This window comes from Hippocampus bargibanti, linkage group LG03 (genome assembly GCF_051943395.1).
Source record: "Hippocampus bargibanti isolate YZ-2025 linkage group LG03, ASM5194339v1, whole genome shotgun sequence".
Taxonomy (NCBI): domain Eukaryota; kingdom Metazoa; phylum Chordata; class Actinopteri; order Syngnathiformes; family Syngnathidae; genus Hippocampus; species Hippocampus bargibanti.
The window spans coordinates 24,095,905-24,119,729 of record NC_142736.1 but is presented as its reverse complement, the minus strand read 5'-3'; the positions used below and the strand labels follow the sequence as shown (position 1 = coordinate 24,119,729).

General features: G+C 41.1%; 1 protein-coding gene across 1 annotated transcript in view; it reads left to right on the top strand.

The window, feature by feature from the left end:
• csmd1a (CUB and Sushi multiple domains 1a) overlaps nucleotides 1-23,825 on the top strand; it is a 379,749-nt gene that overhangs the window by 101,254 nt on the left and 254,670 nt on the right. Inside the window, exon 3 of the mRNA XM_088992707.1 lies at nucleotides 20,371-20,483. Coding sequence (XP_088848833.1) covers nucleotides 20,371-20,483 — 113 coding nt within the window. The remainder of the gene's footprint in view (nucleotides 1-20,370; nucleotides 20,484-23,825) is intronic.

Below are 23,825 nucleotides of genomic sequence, written 5' to 3'. Positions count from 1 at the left end.
AATGGCAAGAACAAGACCCGGGCAGTAAACAGCTATGCCCTGCCAGTGATCAGATACCCTGCAGGAATAATAAGGTGGCCAAAGGAAGAGATTCAGACCACGGATGTTAAGACCCGAAAACTCACTTCACAATGCATGGCGGGTTCCATCCCAAGTCCAGCACCCTGAGACTGTACACAAGCCGTAAGGAAGGAGGCCGGGGACTAGTGAGTGTGAGAGCCACTGTCCAGTTTGGAACATCCAAGTTCAATGAATGCATCAAAGAGAAGGCTCCAACGGATGATGTACTCAGGGAATGTCTCAGACAATGGAGAACAGAGGATGAGGTGCTGGAAGAGGGACAATCATGGGAGGAAAAGCCCATACACGGGATGTACCACAGAACCATAACTGAAGTGGCTGATCTCAAGAAGTCCTATCAGTGGCTAGAGAGGGCTGGCCTAAAGGACAACACAGAGGCACTCATCCTGGCTGCTCAAGAGCAGGCCCTGAACACCAGAGCCATAGAGACACGGATATACCACACCAGACAAGACCCATAGTCTACCGAAACATTTGTGCGGTGTATGGACTGGAAACCCCAAGGTCAAAATGGGAAACACCTCCCAACGTAGTAGAGAATGACCGAGCAAAGATCCTGTGGGACTTCCAGATACAGACTGACAAGATGGTAATGGTCAACCCACCAGATATCATGGTCATAGATAATGGGCAAAGGAAAGCCGTTGTCGTGGATGTAGCGGTCCTGAGTGATGGAAACATCAGAAGGAAGGAATATGAGAAAATCGAGAAATACCAAGGGCTCAGAGAGGAGCTGGAGAGAGCCTGGAAGGTATAGGTGATAGTCGTACCTGTGGTGGTCGGAGCACTCGGGGCAGTGACCCCCAAACTCGACGAGTGGTTGCAACATTGGATATCTCGGGTCCAGAAAAGTGCAGTGCTGGGAACAGCCCGGATACTGCGCAGAACCCTCAAGCTTCCTGGCCTCTGGTAGAGCTAAAATGGGGGACAGACACCACTCATGGGGGGTGAGATGAGGATTTTATATCTATCTATCTATCTATCTATCTATCTATCTATCTATCTATCTATCTATCTATCTATCTATCTATCTATCTATCTATCTATCTATCTAGATATACTGTATATATATATATATATATATATATATATATATATATAGTAGTAAGGCAGGATTAGAATTTATTTTTAGATGTGGCTGGCATGAGAATGAGACACAAAATGCAAGTAATCTTGAAATTGAATATATACAGTTTGTCAACAGAAACTGCTCCTACACACTTAACAATCTTAAGCCACATTTGCTGTTAGGTATATCCGTATTTCCTAAACACAGCGGCTGTCTTCTCTTTGTCGTCAGTCTCAATGCGCAAAGTCCCCCTTAAATCCTGGCAAATATGCCTGCTAAACCGCCACTGCTCACTCTGTTCCGTCAAGTCCATTTTTAGCACAAGGTACATTCTTTTCTTTCTTGGTGAAGACCACACAAATTGTTTGAAACTAATGTTCACACAGAGTAAATGACAGCACTTCTCCCACAGCAGGAGGCCCACCATACACTGTGCCCATACATTGGGTGTTATTTCCACTTCATTATTTCAATACCCACCCAGTCATGAAAAAACAGCCAGCTACTGGAATGATGTCTACTTTCTGTCCGAAGCCTATTGCCATTTCTGGAGTAATAGAAATGCAGTACGAGATGCCTTCAACGGCGTGTGGTTTTAGGACTTTGCTGCAGTTTTATTTTGAAGTGAGTCACGAGCAAACCAGACAGTGCGCAATGACAATAAAAACATTGAATTCTTGAGGCAGCGAAGTGGTTGGGTACTTGATCGTTGAGCTCCAAAAAACAAGGATAAATTGTCTGGAGTGGTCTGGATTTCTTTTTAATTGCAACCCTAAATGAGTAAACACCATCACACGTAAATACAAAAAGTGCTTCACTTTCTTTGAACAAATACTGCAGTTGTATTCCCTCCGATGAAAATCGTCATCTACCAAGTTCCATTTGAAAAATTGTTTGACTAAAGGTGCTGGGATTTCTGCCATCAGAATTGCTTTCAGTTTAATTTTTATTTCAGACTTTGAAGATACCATATCTATGCTCCATGTTTATGCACGCCAGCTTTTGTGCAATTATGCATTATGTCAGTCCATCATCCTTCTGGACATTTTTAGGATATATAAAAGAGACGTAATTGCAGTTGTAACCAACATGAATGAGCTCATAAATACACTCTCAACTGCTGACGGAGCACGTAGATTTCTATTGTCACAATGCCAAATGAAGTACAATACAGACACAGATGGGGGGTGTTAGTATAATTGGAATCCTGCAGGTTGAGTGCACTTGTTCATTTAGTAAGTACAACCTCAACCTTTTCTTGAAACGGAAGGCATTTCATTGTCGCACCTCCAACCTTCAAGCCCCATCTTTGCTATTCTAACCATCTGCAAAACAACACTGCAGCCATTTAATGACGTAATAACATGCAAAACCTGTACTTGAAATGTGCAGACAGTCTGTAGGTGATGCTACAGCACAAATGAGGAAAACGAATCCCTTCCAACTCCACCGATGATACCTGCAAAATAAAACAAGTATAACATATGATTAACCCACTTATCAAAAACCGAAAATGAATACATAAGAAAAATCCCATCTCCCATTCTTTGTATTTTTTAATTTTTCACATACCTGACATCTCGTCATTTAGAGCTGTGACCCACCCATTGGTGTGCAACCCGAAAATGTCTCTCTTAGGTGACTCAGTGAAGTCTGCGGCTTGCTGTCACGGTGCTTGGAGCTTTCCTCAGACCAATTAAAGTCATGAAATCCATTTGGGAAATATCACATTTTAAAACTGAAATACCCTCTGTGGCGGATGGGTTGTCGCCAGTTGAACATGTGCAGCGCTCCGTGTGACATGCTGCATGCGTTCTATTATTTTATGTGAAATGAATCCAAAACAAGTCATTTAATCAGAATATCGTGCCAACGACTTCACGCCTGTTTGGACACCCATCCATAAAGAAAAATAGGCCTTGTTGTAGGATGCTGACAGGCAATGAAACCCCCAACTGTTTTCAGACCACCTTCAATATTGTGATTCTTTAACATGGGAATGTAAATACAAATATTGTGACCTAATTGAAAACTGTGACAATATCAAGGGGATCTTCTCAAATAGAATTTTACAAAACACAAACTTGTAGGGCCTGGGTAGAATTTTTTGTATTTTTTAAGTATTGATGCCTTGCCAAAGGGCACAACAAACATGACTATAAAATGGGATTCCAGCTCTTTTAGGCACTGTTCCTAACCACTTGGCCACGGTTGCCCACTGCTGACATGTTTTTTTTGTGTAGCCTGCGACACTTGCCAGAAAAGAAAAATGGCAGATCTTTTCTCAGGTTCCTGCCAATGCATGGGTGCAGTAACTTAGTGTATGGTGGACTGCGAAGTCACACACATTTGAAACTTCTCGAACTGGATGTAAACCAGCCTACCAAAGATTCAAATATTTGTACTCAGTATATTTAGAAAACCCAGGGAGATTCCGCCCAAAACGAAATCCAACTGAAAAAATGCATCCAAGTGTTTTGTTGAAACTGGTTACAGTAAAGTCTCGTTATATCGATATCGGTTATCTCGATAGTACCGCTTATTATGATACTATTTTCATTTCCCTTGCACATTTCTAGTCTTTTTATGTATAATTAGTAGCGTTTAGTACGATACCCGGTTATTACGATAATCCGGTTATTACGGTGCTCCTTTTCATCCCCCGCCGGCCATTTTTGTTGTTTATATCGATATATCCGTCGCGCCATTGGTCAACTTGGTCACGTGTCTTGTTACGTGAGCCGCCATCGGTCGCGCCATTGGTCGACTTGGTCACATGAGCCGCCATCGGTCGCGCTATTGGCCGACTTGGCCGTGTGACTTTGTCACGTGACACGCCATCGGTCGCGCCATTGGTCAACTTGGTCACGTGTCTTGGTTACGTGTCACGCCATCAGTCGCGCCATTGGTCGACTTGGTCAGGTCACTTGGTTACGTGCCCAGCACCCGTGTAGCAGAGCCATTTTCATTTTCAGACGCTAGCTCGTGTGTAGCAGACGAGATTGAAGTGTTTGTGATAAAAGGTAAAAATGGGAAGCAGAAGAAGATTGATGACTTTTTTAAATTGTATACATAATACAGTAAGATGTAAGCGTTGCAGTTTCCCTGTTGTGTTATGTACATGCCCACTGTACTGTATATGAATGCAATCGTTTTTTGCAACAATGTTTCTTGTTTTGTCTGCTGAAGCGTGATGATTTTGAAAATTATTAACATTCCATACTGTGTATTAAAGGACAGCCGATGTCACTTTTTATTCAAATGCAAATAAAAATGACTTCACGCCAAGACGTCTTGCATTGCTTGTGAATCCAAACAATGGCTTCAGATTCGGATAATATGCTTTCTTGTTACACATCCAGTTATGAATATGTTTCAAATACACTGTAGTTCTGAAGATTAAAGCATACATGTTTACAATCATTAAATAATTATATGTGCCATTTTGAGGCAACATTGGGGGAACATCTCTCACCCAAAAAAAAAGGGAGCTAATGGCCAGCTCCGTTTCTTATATGGCGCTTGGCTGCCCTCTTTTGGCGGCTTTTGTTTAATGCAGTTCGGCGCAGGATCGGATATATCGATAGTCCCGGTTATATCGATATTTTTTCGGACTCCCTTGAATATCGATATAACGAGACTTTACTGTATATGAAAGAAAGCTTATAATATCTCGCTAGAGCTATCTGGCCGAGACACTATGGCAAATTAGGCGCATAGAAATATCAGCTTCTCCTTGGTCTGCAGGTAGTTGAAGCCATGACAGCGTCATTAAGAGGCAAATCTGGCTCGAGCGCCTGCTACTGTATAAGTGGCGCACGTGGCACAAATAGTAGTGACACAGGACAAGCTTTGGGCCATCATCCACATTGCTAATCGCTCTCTTCACCTTTCCCCAGTGAGTTAGAGCAGCAGTCGCAGTGGGCGGCTTATCTCAATACACTTGCGTTCTCAACACTTCAGGAGGTCCTTTTTCCCATCAGCAATGTCACTATTTAATGATTCAAATAAGGTCAATATGCCCCACGATTGGGAAACATTTATTGACTTATATCATTTGGATTCAGGGGCGGCACATTGGTGAACTGGTTAGCACGTACAGATCATGGCTGTGGCATTCCTGTGTGGAGTTTGCATGTTCTCACTGATGCCAGAGTGGGTTTTCTCTGAGTACTCTACTCTATTTACATGCCCTTGTATCATAGTTTGGATATGTGAGCATGTTCCGTGTTGGGTTGCCCAAGGTACATGTGTATGTGGTGAGAGAGTGTGGAAAGGTGCCCTTGCCTTAAGGCCTTTGGGGGTATGCATTTGACTTTAAAGCCTTTCAATGTTCACACCTTGTCAGAAATCCCCATGGACAGAGTGACTTTTACCTTGCGCATTTACCTTACTTCATTTCCACCAAAAATCCTAATAGCAACACATTGGCTGAATATATATATATATATATATATATATATATATATATATATATATAGTAAAGTCTCGTTATATTGATATTCAAGGGAGTCCGAAAAAATATCGATATAACCGGGACTATCGATATATCCGACCCTGTTTGCATGTAATTTTCTCCGTGCGTGCATAGAAATAGTATCGATATAACCGTGACTATCGATATATCCGATATCGATATAACGAGACTTTACTGTATATATATATCTGTGAGGAGTATGGACTCGAAACCCCAAGGTCAAAATGGGAAACACCTCCAAAGGTAGTAGAGAATGACCGAGCAAAGATCCTGTGGGACTTCCAGATACAGACTGATAAGATGGTAATGGCCAACCAACCAGATATCATGGTCATAGATAAAGGGCAAAGGAAAGCCGTTGCCGTGCATGTAGCGGTCCAGAGTGATGGAAACATCAGAAAGAAGGAACATAAGAAAATCGAGAAATACCAAGGGCTAAGAGAGGAGCTGGAGAGAGCTTGGAAGGTAAAGGTGACAGTCATGCCTGTGGTGGTCGGAGCACTCGGGGCAGTGACCCCCAACCTCGGCGAGTGGTTGCAACAGATCCCGGGATCAACAACAACATCGGATATCTCGGTCCAGAAAAGCGCAGTGCTGGGAACAGCATGGATACTGCGCAGAACCCTCAAGCTTCTTGGCCTCTGGTAGAGGACCCGAGCTAAAATGGGGGACAGACACCACCCATGTGGGGTGAGACGAGGATTTTATATCTCATCTCATCTCATCTCATTTTCCGTACCGCTTATTCCTCATTAGGGTCGCGGGGGTTGCTGGAGCCTATCTCAGCTGTCTTCGGGCACGAGGCGGGGGACACCCTGAATTGGTTGCCAGCCAATCGCAGGGCACACAAAGACATACAACAGTCACTCTCACACTCACACCTAGGGACAATTTGGAGTGGTCAATCTGCCTGCCATGCATGTTTTTGGAGTGTGGGAGGAAACCGGAGGACGCGGAGAAAACCCACGCGGGTCCGGGGAGAACATGCAAACTCCACACAGGGAGACCGGACCGGAACGCGAACCGGCGACCTCTGCACTGTGAAGCCGGTGTGCTAACCACTCGACTACCGGGCCGCCCAGGATTTTATATATATATATATATATATATATATATATATATATATATATATATATATATATATATATATATATATGTGTGTGTGTGTGTGTGTGTGTGTGTGTGTGTGTGTGTGTGTGTGTGTGTGTGTGTGTGTGTGTGTGTGTGTAATGATGTGAAGGGAGCGGTACATATATTCTGTTACTCCCCAAGCCGGCTCGTGGGATTTTGAGATGCACCTGACAAAGGAGACAACGTGACGTGATGGGAAGAAAGAGAGCAGAGGACAGAACATAGAGGGGAGGGTGGTTCTCCTGATGCTCATGTCATCCATGTAATCCCCATTCGACCCCCTCACCCTTGCACTCCCTCCGAAGCAAAGAAAATTCATTTGAACGCTTTGTCAAATCATCACCCTCCTCAGCCCCCAATAGTGGACTGTTGATGCAGTGACTGTGTGTGTCAAGGAAACTTTCAATGCCCTTTACTGCAGGCGTTCCTCTGTTGATATTGCCCATAGCGCCGGATTATATGCTTTTCATTGTGGTCTGACACATAATCAAAGAGACACACATAAACGCACATTAACAATGATGCAGGAAGACACAGCAAACACAATCACGTAAATCGGTGATGACAACCCCATGGAAAAGTAAACAATAGTAAAACTATGAATATAAGGTGGTTTAAAAAGCAAAGTACAGTCAGGCTATATTCCAAAGTTTAAAAATGCAATGTTACAAAACTACTTATGTAGTGCTATTCAAATTTTTCCTTTCATTTGGCAAAATATTTGCTGAAATTCTTGATCAATATAAAAAGACAACAAACGGTTTCAGGGCATAGAGTTTCTCAGGAACTGACGTGGCTAATTTCAAAATGTTGATGTGCCTTCACGAGATTTAGGAATGTCTGTCTTCTGTGTGTAAAGTTTCTTTCTGCAGGACATTTGGGAGACAACTTCTGTTTACATTCCCGGCATTCATTCACGAGTGCGGCATCATCGTACGCATTTTGACATTTGCCAAGTGATTATCCAGTTATGCAGGGTTTTCAAATGTAGGCCTAATTAATTTGCACTGAATTAATTAAGTAGATCACTTTGGGTCGTGGGTACACATTGATGCGATTCATTTAAATGTAATGAAAAACAGAACATTGCACAGCTGCCCTGCCTCAAACAGATTTGTGCGTCTTTGCAGTTTCTGCCAACTTTGCGCCTGCAGAACTGCAAAGCAGCATTGAAGCAGGGGAAAAAGATTTTTTGCAGTGTGGATGGGTGAGTCTCACATGGTTCACTGTGCAGTTTTCTTTGATTACAATGGAAGCTTTCCACTATGACAGCTGCACTGTAGATTCAATTTCTTGGTCACGGTTTGACAAGTTCAACAATGTGTTTCAAACCCATATACATTATACTTGTGTGCATACTCGAGCAAAGGTTGTTTGACTGTATCAACTTTGATGGATGTTTCTTTTGCTCAGACAGAGCAAAGAACTACCATAGCGGACGGAAGTCAAATGAAGGCTATTGTTTTTATGAAAAAAATGCCTTTCTTGACAGTGTGAGACTTGAACAAATTGAGTTAGTTAGGTGGACTTTAACTATGTCTTAACATGTTTGACTTAATAATTGGTATTGTATGTCAGCGTTAAGCAAAACGTTTGTGTCTGGCGCTTCATTGACTTTTTAAATAATTGCATGGTAAAAAAAACAGTGTGTGTGTCTGTGTGTGTGTGTGTGTGTGTGTGTGTGTGTGTGTGTGTGTGTGTGTGTGTGTGTGTGTGTGTGTGTGTGTGTGTGTGTGTGTGTGTGTGTGTGTGTGTGTGTGTGTGTGTGTGTGTGTGTGTGTGTGTGTGTGTGTGTGCCTCGTGGTGAGGCACTTTGCACGTCTCGATGACCCTGAGAGCTATGTCGGCCGGAGTCTTGCACTCCTGGCAGGGTCACCCAAGCCGAACAGGTCGAGGGGTAGAGGCCAGACAAAGAGTCATCCCAAACCCGCACCCGGGGGTAGGCGTAGGCGGAGTCCAACAAACCGTAATACCGGCAGCCCCCTGCAACTCCTGCCAGAAAATGGTCGTCGTGAGTATCCTCATGCCACCAGAAACTCACCTGGTAAGAGTGAAGATGGTGGAAGTGTGGACTGTGCACCCACACGCTCACCTTAATCTCTACCTTTGCGCAAGCTTCTTTCCCCACCCCCCCCCCCCTCCCCTGAAAACCTAAAGTCCTGTGGCGATGTGGAATAGCAGGGGCACAGGCCAAGGATGTGGCTGGAAGTGCCTAGCCAAACCACACACACGCGGCAATGGAGTGATGGTCGTTGATAGTGCGGGATGGAGCAGCGCATCTCCTCGGCAGCTTCCATTGTGTCTAAGCAGGTCCACACTGCTCACCCCTGTGATAGGCAATCTTTAGACCACTTTCTAAAGATTGTCTGCTCTCCACACGCCGGACGGTAAACCGCAATCGTCGGAGCATCCCCCCTGCGCTCGAAACTTCAAAAAAGGAATCACAAAAAAAAAACAGCATTGCTTCGTGGAATGTCCGCACGCTGTTGGACCTGGCTCAAACCGCTGAGAGGCCCCAGCGGAGGACAGCACTTGTAGCCATGGAGCTCAAAAGATACAACAACGACATTGCAGCCCTCAGCGAGATCAGACTACATCCATCCATCCATCCATCCATCCATCCATCCATCCATCCATCCATCCATCCATCCATCCATCTATCTACCCATCCATCCATCTACCCATCCACTGAACTGTTGTGATTCACCACTGTGATGTACTCGCACCTGTCCATACCACACACTTCAAATCAATGTTCAGGTTCCTGGGAATCACAATCGCAGTCTCCCAGGACATGAAGTGGGAGGTCAACATCAACTATATCATGAAAAAGGCCCAACAGAGAATGTACTTCATGAGGCTGCTAAAGAAGCACGGCCTGCAACAGGAGGTGCTGCACTATTTCTACACGGCTGTCATCGAATCCATCCTGTGTTCCTCCATCACCATTTGGTTCGGGGCCGCCACAAAAATGGACAAGATCCGAATTCAACGGACAGTTAGGACGGCGGAAAAAAATCATTGGCACCACCCTATACACTCTTGAGGACTTGCACACTCTAATCATCCAAATTAGAGCGCGGACAATCCTACTGGAGTTTCCGCACCCTGCCCACCACCTTTTCCAGCTACTCCCCTCAAGGCGCTACCGATCCATGCACACCAAATTCAGCAGACATTTAAACAGCTTCTTCCCCCAAACCATTAACTCTTTGAACAGTAGCCCAAATGGAACTGTATAGTACCTCTGCAATTTTTTGATGATGATACTAGTGCAGCGTGTTCGACCGGAAACACATTCCTTGTGTGTCCTACATACTTGGCAATAAAGATGATTCTGATTTCTGAATCTGATTCTGATTCATATTCTCCATTATTATCACCATGGAATACTCGTTCTCCAGCCTCCAAAACACGATTGTCATGTCTGACTGTCCAAAGAATTGACCAAACTGACGTGTCTTTTTTTCTCATTATCAGCTTTGAGTTCGACACAGCCTTTTTTCAATGTTTGTTGTTTCGAATGAAGAAGTTCTACCAAAAGTGTCTGAGCTTGGCACATATCCATCACTCACGTTCACAACATTTTTGTGTTCAACACGCATTAGCCACGAGAAAGAACCAGCGGTGGGCTTTGGTCCAGGCGCCATTTTTTTTCTTCAATTAATTTATTTTTATGGACTCATGTCCTATGCGGACTGGGTCACTGTTCACACGTACACGGATATATTGAAAAAAAATGTACATCCTTATATGGATTGTGACCATTTGTCAACACACAAACAGATAGTCGTCCTTTAAAAGAGCTCTTGGATGACTGCGGTTTAGGGGGAAATCTGTTTTCAGCATCTGTGCATCGATGAGGAGAGTTGACCTTTTTCCCTTGGTCCGTCTGAAATGTTGTGAATGACCTAATGCAGTGATTTCCTGAATGTTGGATGATGAATGTGGGTAGGATATTAAGATTCATTAATAAACTATGTAAAACATTTACACACATTTACATTACTACATTTAGCTTGTAGTCAACGTGCACATTCCACCATGATGTCCCTGATCCACTGGTGGAAAGACGCTTTGATCCTCTCCTCTTTCATCTAGAACTGATTCATGTCATCACAAAGAGGGTACAGCAAGTCCTGAAGAATGAATGTCTCTCTGTGTCTTTGGATTGGATTGGATTGGATATGCCTTTATTAGTCTCACAGTGGAGAAATTTACATTTCACAGCAGCAAAGTGATGAAAGGAATTTCATCACTTTGTTTTGTCATATTGTCTCTATGCTGTCATATTATTTGTTATTTAGTTTTTTTTTTTGTTATTTTGACTTCAAGACGGCGCCGCGAGAGTGGCTGCCTTTCCAGCAGCTCATGTATTTTGTTTTTCTACTTTCATTCCTTTCATCACTTGCTGCTGTGAAATGTAAATTTCTCCACTGTGAGACTAATAAAGGCAAATCCAATCCAATCCAATCCAAAACACGAGACACTATCAAACATATGTAAATGAGGCTTACTGGAAGTACAATATTTCTTTAAATATTATGTGCAATAATTCTTATTTTATATATAAGTAGTTATGTAATTTCACCTTTACCATTTGTAAATGTGCTGGATTTCAAACTGCATAATGTTGGTGTTGGTGTGTTGGTTAGGTTGGTATGGGGGGCATTTTGCTTTTAATCAACCTTGCTGTTTCTGGTGCTAATTGATGTCAAATATTTGCTACTCTGATTTGATTTCGTTACACTCTTCAGCAATTTAACCTGTTCAACAACTTTATCTTCGGCATATAACTTAGCGGCTGATTTCATTTTTTGCCATTACAGGACAGACATTCTTATATTCATTCTTGTTACTGTGTCTCCTTTGGACTGTTTGATGATCAGTTTAAGCAGGCAGGCCACCTCCGTGGCAAATTTAGCTGGGATAGGCTCCAGCACAGTCATAACCTTAATGAGTATAGGTGTCTTATAAAATGGATGGATGATGCATCATATGCATCTAATAAAGCGGATATCAAAATCTACGACTTTGTCGATGTTGCTTTTTTTCTTGATTATTTGCACATTGCAGATGTGCGAACATGACATTTGATCCCATGAACAGATAAAAGCCAACCCATTTTTGAGTTTTTGAAAATTATTTTACACGCTATTGGACACACCTAAATACAGTAAAGTCTCGTTATATCGATATCGGATATATCGATAGTCGATATCGATACTATTTCTATGCACGCACGGAGAAAATTACATGCAAACAGGTAGTCCCGGTTATATCGATATTTTTTCGGACTCCCTTGAATATCGATATAACGAGACTTTACTGTACTTTATCTTTTCGATTGTAAACCTTTATGTTCCCAATAAAGTTGTTTTCCTGTTGTTGTTTCTATGCCACCTAGTGGTGATTATTAGATTATTAGCGCTCTCGTGGCTTTGTTCCAACTGTGGCGGTTTTTAATGCTTTATGTCAATAAAGCTGTATCCTTTATTACTCTAGCACGTCAATGTGTTTTGTAAACCATATTATTTTGAACTTTCAAGAATTTGGTTAAACTGGAAGTCAGATGCGAGGTCAGGACTTGGAAATATTTAACACCTGTTTACAAAAGCTCTCAACACTGAACACAGTTTGTTAGAGTTTTTTCTTTGAATATACGCGGTATGCACTGCTGCGTTCTTTGAGGACCCCTGGGAATTACATCGTTCTAAACTTCCTTTCATAAATGTCGAGTGCGTATGGCACTTAACAGAGCTACAACGCTGATCTGTGATCATGTGTACTTTTCCCACTCCCTTTGTTCTATATCGCAGTTGGTTACACAGACTACCTGAGGCTAAATAGGTGTAATTTTTCTTCCAGTAACACATACTGTTACATGGTTAAAAATTTCAGATACCTTTTGTTGTAAAATTCAAATTGAAGTTAGCTTTGGGCTAGCCAGGCCAACTTTTTTTGTCGGCATTCGAAAGACTGAAGTTTGTACAATAATACAATACAATACAATAAATATTGATTTATACAGCCCTTTAACAACAGCTGAAGCTGTAATAAAGCGGTTAACGTGGACCACTATTATATACAGGAAATAAAGCAGTCACAAAGATAGTTGAAATCACCACGTAGTAAAGTTATCGTCTACAGATGAAACTTTGGTTATTTGTAGAAAGCAGTTCCAGCGTGATATTTTTTTTCTTACTCTTTGTAGGTTCCTTATTATTGCTCTTATCTTTTAAGTTGGGACAGCTGCAAGAAAACCTTTTTGTCATACTAAATTGGAAACAGTATACTATAAGTACACTTTTTCAATACTATGTTTAAATACACTTGACCAAAGTATGCTTAACTGTACAATACTTGCGCTAAAAAGATCACACGCATACACTTTAGGATGAAAAAGTACCTTTGGTATTTATATTTGTACATATCCTTGGACCTTGACTATACTTTACAATTTCTTGAATCAACAGCGCCCCCACTGGTTGTAGTCACACGATGCTGCACATTTTACACCCACGGTGAACACCACACACTTAAAATCAGTCCTTATGAACCAATCATTTCCCTCGTCGCTGGACTATTACTAAATAGCAGTTATCAAAAGGCCAAATATTTATTCAATTCCTCAGACTCTCATTTGTGTGCGTCTTGTCCAGCTAGTCTTAAAACATCCCAAAATAAAGAGTAGCGTTGGCAATGATTTATAATACGCAGCATACCGCTTAAAAGTTTGTTCATGAATCTCTGCCATGAATTTAATATAGTTGGCTGGCTATTTGGGTTATGTTTTTGGAAGTGTTTCAATAAGTTGTTTTTATTTATTATCCGTGGCTTGACTTTCATCAACCCCAGCCCTCCCAAATTTGTATCTCAGTCACTTGTCTCCAGCAAGCATATTCTGCCCATCCGTTCACTTTGTTTCGTGTTAGTGCTAAACTATTATTTGCCTTAAAAAATAAAATGGGCCGCATTTTCAGAATTGCATGTTCAAGCAAACATGTGCACCCCGGGGCACTATACCGGCATCTACTCTGCAAGCATTTTTGTCAAGAAAGGATCATTTGGCTAAACTCACACACAAACATTTGATTTATTTGGGGTTCTTTTTGAGTCTGCTTGGAATTGACAAAAACTAATTTTCTGGCATCAGGTGTCATTGAAAAAAGTCTTTGGAGCCATTTTTCATTGGATCCTGTTTTCATTAAATGCATCATAGTCATTTGAAATGAATCCTTTCATGCACCCTGTAACCTGATAATGTGATAAGCAGTCCACTGGAGTAAGCGCTACCCCCGAAAAAGACAAAATGGGACATTTAAATGATAGGTTAGCTGAGGCAGGATCGTCACAGAGACATCATCACAGCCAAATGTTATCATCATTCCTAATTTAGCTGGGTTGGGTTTTGCGTCACATGATATGGTGGACCCAATTATCTCATTAACAGATCTTTTTCTACATCTGACCCTTGGTGCTATTCTGTGATTCTCCAGTTTTTGATTTCGAACCTCGGTTTAACTGATTCACTGCCAGATGTGCAAAAACGTGTCCACTCCGGTATCAGGGTTTCGCTTTTCTGAAAATCGATAACATTTTTATGTGTCTTGTAACAAGAAAGAGGTCACTAATTTTGCACCTGTTGATTCCAGTCCTGTTTGATGCGGTAAGGCTGTCGAGTTCTTAAAAAACAAACTCAACCAGCCTTGTCATTCTAGACACTTGCCTTGTAAATCAGACACACTCCAAAGAAGAATGTTGATAATCCTGCCATGTTAAAATAAATAACATATATGTAAAAGCTAAATGTTTGAGCCCAGAAGCTATATCTGCTTGGAGCCTGGCCGCAATATATCACCATTCCAGGGATTTTCCATGCCTGCGACAACGAGGTGCTCTGACGCATCCACGCCAGTGTGCCGCCTCACAGCCACAACCACAAATGGTGAAAAACAGTTTAAGGCCACAATTGATCGACTCAAACGCGGTCTTCAGTCTTTGCATGCATTTTTTTCCCAACTATTTTCTTCAAACATGTATGAAATACAATGATACCTTAACTCACAAACTTTCCCAGAAAGTGTGTGTAAGGCGAAAAGTTTGTCTGCCGAACATTTACTTCCCATAAAAAACATTAAAAATTTGAATAATCTGTTCCCAGGTCCCTATAAAACATAACTTTCTTCTAAATAAGGCTTAAAAATACACAAAATATGCCTTATTTTATGTATGATACATGTGCTATTGTGTTGTAATTAAAGAAATAAACTGTACTGTATAATCAAGTAGTTTTATTTACCTTTGTGATGGTCATTGATGTAGTTACCTCTTGATGATTTATGAGTGAAGTTGCAGTGCATTCTCGGCAATAATAACCTCACTCACACTGTCCTGCTAGCTACTTTTCGTTAATCCAAATCAACAGAAGTTTTTCAACCTCTTCTATTACCTGAGACCATTGCTTAGACAACACAGGAACACCCTTAGCCAAACGTAGCAATGGTCGACATAGCATACTGGTAAAGGGACGCTAGGTCACACAAACGCACACCTCGTTCATGTTTTTCGCTGATTTCTTTCTTCTGCTGGACCCTAATTTTCTTTTGTGTCCTCTTCGGCTTAACACTAGCCTGTGGTGGGGTCTTTTTCACTTTTTCGCTCCCATAATAGCAAAAGTACTCCACTCTATAGCAAATCACCACTGCACTCAAAGGGGGTCTGGAAAGCTAGTCCGCCAGCTACCGTGCCGCTGTTTGACCGTGTGGTTTGGTGTTCATCTGTGACAGGTTGTAAAGTATCTTATTTCATGTTTTGGTTACATTCACATAGTTATATTGGTTTACAAATGATATATATCGACAATGTTTATTTAAACAAGGAAGGCCTGCTTCGTTTAGTGTTTCGGGTCGGACCGATTTAGATCGTTGGACAGGAAGTTGTTGTGCGCATACGTTTGCATTACATCTGGGCATTCGAAGTAAACCACTGTTGAGTCAAGACGTATCGCACTGCTTGTCTTGTTTTTTTTCTGGATCCCACAACACCGTATCTCCCTTACTATAGTGGAGAGCGCAACACGTCCGCCGAAAACTAGTCCACCAGCCACCGTGGCACTGTGTGGTTTGGTTTGTCCGCCGAATACTAGTTTGTTAACCAAGACGATATGCTCGTGAATTTAATGTTCATGAGGCAATAAATTAGTGAGCTAAAGTGTTCGTAATCTTAGGTATCACTGTATTTAAGGAACAAGCTATTTGTATTGTGTAAAACTATCATGATATAATTTGTTAGTACAGTGAGACCACAACTTACAAACACCTTATCTTACAAACTTTTCGTCTTACAAACGTCACATTTATGAAAATTAAACCTCATAATAAGCACTATTTTCATAATACACACCCACCACGGCTGGCGGAGTGATCTTCGGCGGAAGCACACGACCGAACAGCACCAGAGGTTAAGTTACCAACAGTCCTTATGGAAGGTGACTCTCCTTCCATCAACGACCATCAAAAAGGTCAATAAAACTTTATTTTGCAGCACAGTTTCTTTAATTACAGTTCTCATGTAATGCCCCTCTCTTTCCAAAGAGCAATTCCCTTTGACCTTCGACCTCCAACGCCATTCCATCAAGCCATAAATGACCATCACAAATGTAAATAAAGTGACTTTATGATACAATGCAGTGTATTTCTTTCATTACAATACAATAGCACATTTATTATACATAGAATAAGGTATGTTGTGTGTAGTTTTCAGGCTTATTTAGTTGAAAAGTATGTTTTATGGAAACCCGGGAACGGATTATTCCCATTTTAATGGTTTCCTATGGGAATTTTTTTTTGAGATACACACTTTTCACCTTACACACTCTGTCTGGGAACCAATTAAGTTCGTAAGTTGAGGTCTCACTGTACGTATTATGGACTGCTAAGCAGAGATGGACAGGAAGATCCAGATGGGCAGTCACGACAGATGGATGCAGCAACAAAAAGCACACAGGCAAGCTGACTGATTGGTCATCTGACTGTAAAGATAACTCTCACGGAGGCGGCTGTCTCATTGCCTGAGCTGGATGACAGACCGGACAGCTGACCGACATTATCGTCTGTGCCATATTTTACAGCGGGCCCACTTTAGAATATATGTCAACTTGCTGTAGGATCAATTGGGTTGACCGGATTATGAGGGAGTGTGCGGTGCAACAATCTAAAAAGGTGAGATGGAGAGAAATAACGCGGCCAAGGTGCCCCATCTGTACAGGCGATTACTGTACTATGTGTCTATGTCTATTCGTATGTATCGCGGCCAACACTCGAGACAAATTTCATTTCTCTGCCGTAGCCTAGAGTAGTGGGGTAAATATTTTTTGGGGGTTGCATTGATTGATGGTTTTCTTATTCATTAACAGATGAAAAGCTCGTTGAATTTCAGTTGCAGACTCTGAAGGTAAACATCATGTTACCAACTGAAGCAAACCCAATCGCATTTAATCCCTCAAAACAACAGAAATGTGGCATTACATAAATTCATGTTTTATGTTGTTATTATTATTAAAAAATATTTGGGGGGGTTAGAATTGCTCAAGTCTTGGGGAGCATTTCTCCTGTTCTCTGAAGGCATGTCCCTGTAGCAGTAATTAAGCATGTAGTGGCAATAATTTGGTATTTAAATGTAAGTTTATTGGATTGGATTGGATTGGATATGCCTTTATTAGTCTCACAGTGGAGAAATTTACATGAACTACATGATTATGATAATTTTGAAAAGGATACAAAAAGCTTGCATGGATAGTGCAGTCAACTTAAACTCGGTTGACATCATTTTAAATAATTCTGTTAATTTGTTTCATTAGGATGAATGTAGACCCCTGTGGAGACAACGCTTGTTCTTATTAAATAGAAATATAATGCTATGTTGTGCTCCTGTTGTGAAAGTAAACAGTGAGTTCTTTTGGCCCTCCCTGAGCTGTCACGGTGGAGGGGCACCGTGTGACCCAAAAGCCTAAAGTTTCCTTGGGCTTTGTGCCCCCTGGCAGAGTCACCATTGGCAAGCAGTTTCCAGCGTAAAAACATGGATGACTGGATGATTTTACTGGACATTTCACTTCAGAATTGAATGGCTTGACATTTTCCTTTATTGCTTGTTAAAGCTCTAAACTAAAGTATTGCACAAAGTGATCAAGAAATGGGTCATCAGTTTCAGTAACATTTACCACAAAAAAATATGAGAACATTTGACATAATGACTACACACTGAAGCAACTGCACAAAATGACGTCTGAGACTGACTGTCTGTCCAGTTCCTTCAAATATTTCACTCCCCTTGTCCTTCATGTCCTTTGTTCTCTTTTCTTTTCCCCCCCCATTTCCTCTCAACTCTTTTTCCATTTATCTTTTTGCTTGTTGCTTTCCACAAGCTCCATTACTTTGTTTGTCTGTCCCTTTTGTCCTTGCTTTGAGGCCGAATCACTTTTTTATAGACCCCCATGTTGCTTTTGGATTGATGATAGATTGTTCTCATTTTCCCTGCCTGTACTTTCTCAGAGCTTGTCTTTGTCACCCATGGCCAACTCTTTGTGAACCAAATCATTTCACTCTCTTACGATGTTTTTATTGCCATTGAATTGTTTTATCTGTATTTCAATTTTATGTTGACTGGAATGTCCAATCATCCATTCATTTTGAATCTGTTTATCCTTACGGGGTTTATGGAGCGTCCCTGTCTCCTGCCTACTGCTCGAAGATGGCTGGGTTAGGCTCCAGCATGCCCGAGGACCCTTGTGAGGATGAAGCGGTTCAGAAGACTGGATGGCTGGATCGAAATTAAATGTCTTTTTTTGAGGAAAACATTGGAAAGTTGATCTGTTGTTGCCACTCATAGAAACATGCATGCAATGTTCTCTCTTCTATTTCGGACCACTGAACTTCCAAAATAGGACATAATATAATTTTGGTGTGAAATCAGTTAAATGCACATGTTGCACATTCTGGATGAATGAACTTCAGTGAAATGAGAAACACACACACACACACAAAACAAAAAAAAGGGAACTAAACGTTCACCGTTTTTTTAATTAATATTTTTATTTTTATTATATATTATATTGGCGAAGATATATTTGAAATTGCATTTGGGTTAAAACACATTTCACTTAATGAGAATCCACCACAGTCAACAAATCAGAATCATTTAGGTTACATCCTATTCAGTGAAAAAAAATGCACCTTTAAAATAGCTGAGATATTTTCTGAAGGATATTTTAAAGTAGGTTGCGTCCAAGGAAAAGTGCATATTTTTGTCAAATTTATCCATGATGCTGGAGGAGGTGGAGCAGCTCGACTTGTTGTAGTGAGAGCCATGTCAGCTCCTGAGTTGCTCCTGTGTCCTGCGTCTGCACGCTCAAGTTTTTTACCCCCAAGTTTGTCATCGCCAGTTGCTGAAAGTGTTTTTCTCGCGAACTGTAACACAAGCACAAAACAATCAGCTCTCATGAAGATCAGATATATTGTAAAATATTTATTTAGGCCCATGCGGCAATTTAGGATATTCCGTCAAAATCAATTTAATCGTATCTTTATAATACATTTACATCTAATTAGCAGGCTGATTCCTACCCATTTTAAAATGTACTTACTTCAGTTGTGACTTTAGTGTCAGTCACGCAGTGACTAAATAGACGAAAATAAGTAATTTACAGGCCGTCAATGGAGGCAATTTGACTACTAAAATACTTGAAGTGCCTCATATCCGGGCACCGTTTCTTAGATTTGCAGGTGCTCATGCAACAATACCAACTAGCCGCCAGTATTCAGTATTTTATATATTAAAAAAAATGCACGCCAAGATACACCGCACATTTCTATCCATAATTAGCGCACTTTCAAAAATGATTCTTTTTTTTGGTGCCGTTTTTGCACCAATTTTCCCAGTCTGCCAGCTCGGGAGGCAACATTTATCTGGTGAATTGAATTACGCCATCACCAAGGACATTTCACTCCAGTTTCATTGTTGTTTCTGAGTATTTTTTATTTATTTAATTTTGTTATCTTACCTTGCTGTGACATGAAAAAAGGCGTATGAAATTTGACTTGAATGAACCTTGACTGCACACTAATTTGGCGTTGTTATCCAGGCAGCAGTCTGTTTCCGCCCTCTAAATTTTTATTTTTTTGTGTGTCTTATGTACGAGTCGTCCCCTTTCCGCTCCCCCAATCGTTCAGTCGTCACCTCTCTATTAATCTTGAGAAGTCCATTGCAGATTCCATTACAGGCTGAAACTCATAACTTTTGTATCCGAAATGGGATTTTTCGCATCATTAAACAGTGCAACTCACTGTTAAATGTAAACTCTTTTAATTACTGTTTATTGCTGTGTATGTTAGGGCTTGCTAACAGATTTCAGTATTCCATTTTTCAAAGAAAATGGGAGGAAAAGGTCCCGGCGTACTTAATGAGAACGGAGTTCTGGTCTTGGGATTTAAGCACAAGGTCACCAGGTGTACAAAACAAGTTTAGGCTGCTCTTTAAAGTGTACATGTTATTTCCTGGGGTGAAAGTCATGTGTTGAAAAATCATTTTTCTCCCATGTTCTTGTTTTTCATAGGTTGTCAGGGTTCATGCTGCCTTCTCCAATTGTCAGCACCGGATCTATATTGGCCTTGTGGTTTACCACCGATTTTGCCGTCAGTGCGCAGGGCTTCAAAGCTGTCTACGAAGGTAAGTTCACATTTGAATAGTTTGTGTAAATTGCAACATTTCTCTGATGATCTGAAAAGTCACCTCCAGTTTATAGCATCGTAATTCTGCACACATTGGCCTCAGCATTCTGTATACTTTCACAATGCACCATTTACATCCAGGAGAAACGTAAGGTTTTTAGGGTGACAGTGATGCAGAGGTTATGTTCCCAATGAGTTTTTTATTTATGCAGCTGTGGTTAGCATCTGTTTTTTAACTGCACAGCATTCAAACATTCTCATGTTGTTATTAATTTATGTATTTATTTATTTTGCTATGTAAAGGCCTAATTTTGCAGTTTTTCCCAATACGTGAGTTGATCGGAAATGCGGTCGGACAGAATGACATTTGAGAAGAGACTGACAAAGAGAAAACAGAACGCAGGAAAATCAACAAAGGGCAATAACAGTATCCTGTAACCCCAGGAAATGAAAACAATATTAGCAAGGAGTTCTTATCGATATGTGAACTGCATGGGAAAATAGAGTGCCACCCTGTGAGGAAATAACACAAGCTGCAAATAAGACATGACAGTGTTGCGCAGGTCGAATGCATTTGTTTATGGTGGGAGCTTCCCCCATGTCATGCAATGAGCCTGGTGAATACTCAACTGCCACCCCATCAATAAGGCCACTGATCATGTCAATCATTGTCTCAGTGAATATTTTTCAGTTCAACGCCATTTCAAATGACTGGAGATTTAAGGTTGTTCTTTCGCATTCCTCTTATTTGCCTGAGATTAAAATAAAACTACATAAAAATATGGGTGAGACCTACAGTTAGTGTTGTTGTCAGTCCTCAGAACAGACAAATCAAAAGGTAGCGCCTCATGTTGAATAAGCAATGTTTTTTCCCTTGTGGAAAATGTAAGTGAGCTAGGGCTCCGCTGGTGATTTATGAGAAATGCTACCCATGTTAATGATTCTGTGTGGGTGACTCACATCTCACTGCTCTTGTCTACATCTCCCCAGTATCAGTCAAAGCATGTATGAGTGTTTACACTGTGTAAATGTAAGGCTATCTTGTCATTTATTTTTCTTCACTTCCTCACGGAAGATGTGCGTGTGTTACCACCAGTGCTTTGTGGTGTGATGACCCCCTTCTCTACCCATGCGGCAACCGCTGTGTGATACTGGTGTACCTATTGACACTGAAAGGCTGGACCCTGACCTTTCGGAGACACGAAACACATGCACACAGACACACAAACTTGTATGACAGGAGGGAATGTGAGTTCCAGCAATCAGGGACAAGCTCAAATGTTCGCATAAGTAGCGTTTTTAATAAAAAGTGAAATATGGACACAACAAGTGGTGTTCAATTGTAATTTTTTTAACACAATAAGCTCACCAAAAAGAGATAATTAACTATTTGTTTACAGATAATTTGATTATGTTCACTGGGTTGTACATGGATTTGGCTTGACCTCTTACTGGTGATGTCATGTTGTTCTCTGGGTTCAAAGTACTGGTGACTGGAGCAACAGCGCTTTTACTAGCGTAGAGAAAGAATGCAAACGATTAGGGAGGAGACAGGGTGAAATTAACAAAGAGAAGCTGGGAGACAGGACGATAACAATTAACATTTCTTGATCATAACTAAAATCAGGTTGATTTGTGGTTCATTGTTGCATGGGTCACAAAAGGAAAATGTGATTGGAAAGCTTTTGGAGTCAATCGTGCATCCTTCATAAACTCCCCTTGAGAATGGAGTGCCTTCCTAATATCTTTTCTTTTTATATTTGTAGCATTTTTGATTCAAATGTTTTTTTCCCAAGCATTGATATTCCAGTTACAGCTTTTCGACCTCGACTGAGTGAATTTCTAGTTTAACATTTCGTCGAAAGTTAAACAAGTCTATGATATTATGGAAGGAGACCAAACTGAATTAGCCGTGTTCACACACCAGTAATGGATGAATTCCAAAGAGAGGTATATAATCTGGGGGAGAGCAGTGGGCTGGAGTTGGGACAATGTAAAGCCAGTGCTTTAAATGAAGCCATAAGTAATGGAAAGCAATCCCTCACTGATAAAAAGCCAAGTTTGTAAACCTACCCTGCCGAGACGAGATAGCCATCAATTAATTTGGCCTCAAAGCCAGAGAAGAGCAGCGGGAGAGAGGTGTGAATGGAGATATTTAAAATGGAAGGGAGATGACTGGCAGCACGAGGGAATCATGGGAGTCCCACAGAGGGAATTGTTATCAGTCTGTAATCGGACATTAGGGAGAAAACTCAATATTAATGGGTGAGGTGGGAGAAATGCTGTGGACATCATCATCATCCTCAACATCAAAGCTAATAGGAACAGCAATGTAGTATCCTGATGAAATCATACAACGATATAGTGGGGATTTGTGTCATATTCAAACTTCCCATCTCCCACAGCTCATCTTGTAGTTTCAAAATAAAATGCTTGTAAAATTAAGCAATAAGAAAATGGTCATATGATGTATTTGTCATTTTCGTGTGTGTTGCGTCATGTGTCTCATAGCTCTTTCCCAAGTTCAAGCTGGAAAGCTGAAGGCGTGTTTTCGCCCTCATGGTGCCAAACGCTAAAATGTATAAATATTTATTCCTCGAGTAAAAGAGTGCCTCTCCCGAAATGAGTTTCAAATTGTCGCTAAGCAACAAGGACCCGTGGCAGAACTTCCCCTGAGCATTTGGTAAGTGCTGCGACGTAAAAGTGCAAAAGCAGCGCCAGGACTGTCCCACACAGAGGAAATATTGTGCAACTTGCAACATTATTTGTGACACTGCTAATTTAAAAGCTGTTCCCAAATAGGACAGATTTCTGCAGATTCCCAAATGAACAAAAATGGGTCACAGTTTTTCACCCCCCATCCTTCCCCCTTTCAATTTTCTATAATGCTTTTGCGTTTTGAGCCCATGCAGCCCATCTAAACTGATGTCAGTCAATCATCAGGCTCATATAGACAAACAACCATTCGGTCTATCCGGACGATTTCGGATCCTTTGGAAATATGGAGGCAAAGCCAAACTAACAGGAGGAGAAGTACCAGAGCTAATAATTAAATCCCAAATCTCACAAATGTGCAAACCTCGAGCCAAGTATGCAGAGTCACAGCTGAATAATGGCTCATTTTGCCTCTCACAAGGAGAGATAATGAACACATTCTTTTCATGAAAACTACATCAGGAAGAATGATCTCATAGAATATCGAAATAATGATGTTTAAGGGATGTAACTATCCTACATAAATGAAGAGCTTTTTGAACGGAAAGCTGCCTGAATTAGTCGATCTTATAAATCTTGTATGTGGGGTTTTCCTCGTGGGACACCATCTCTATGGTAAAGAAAA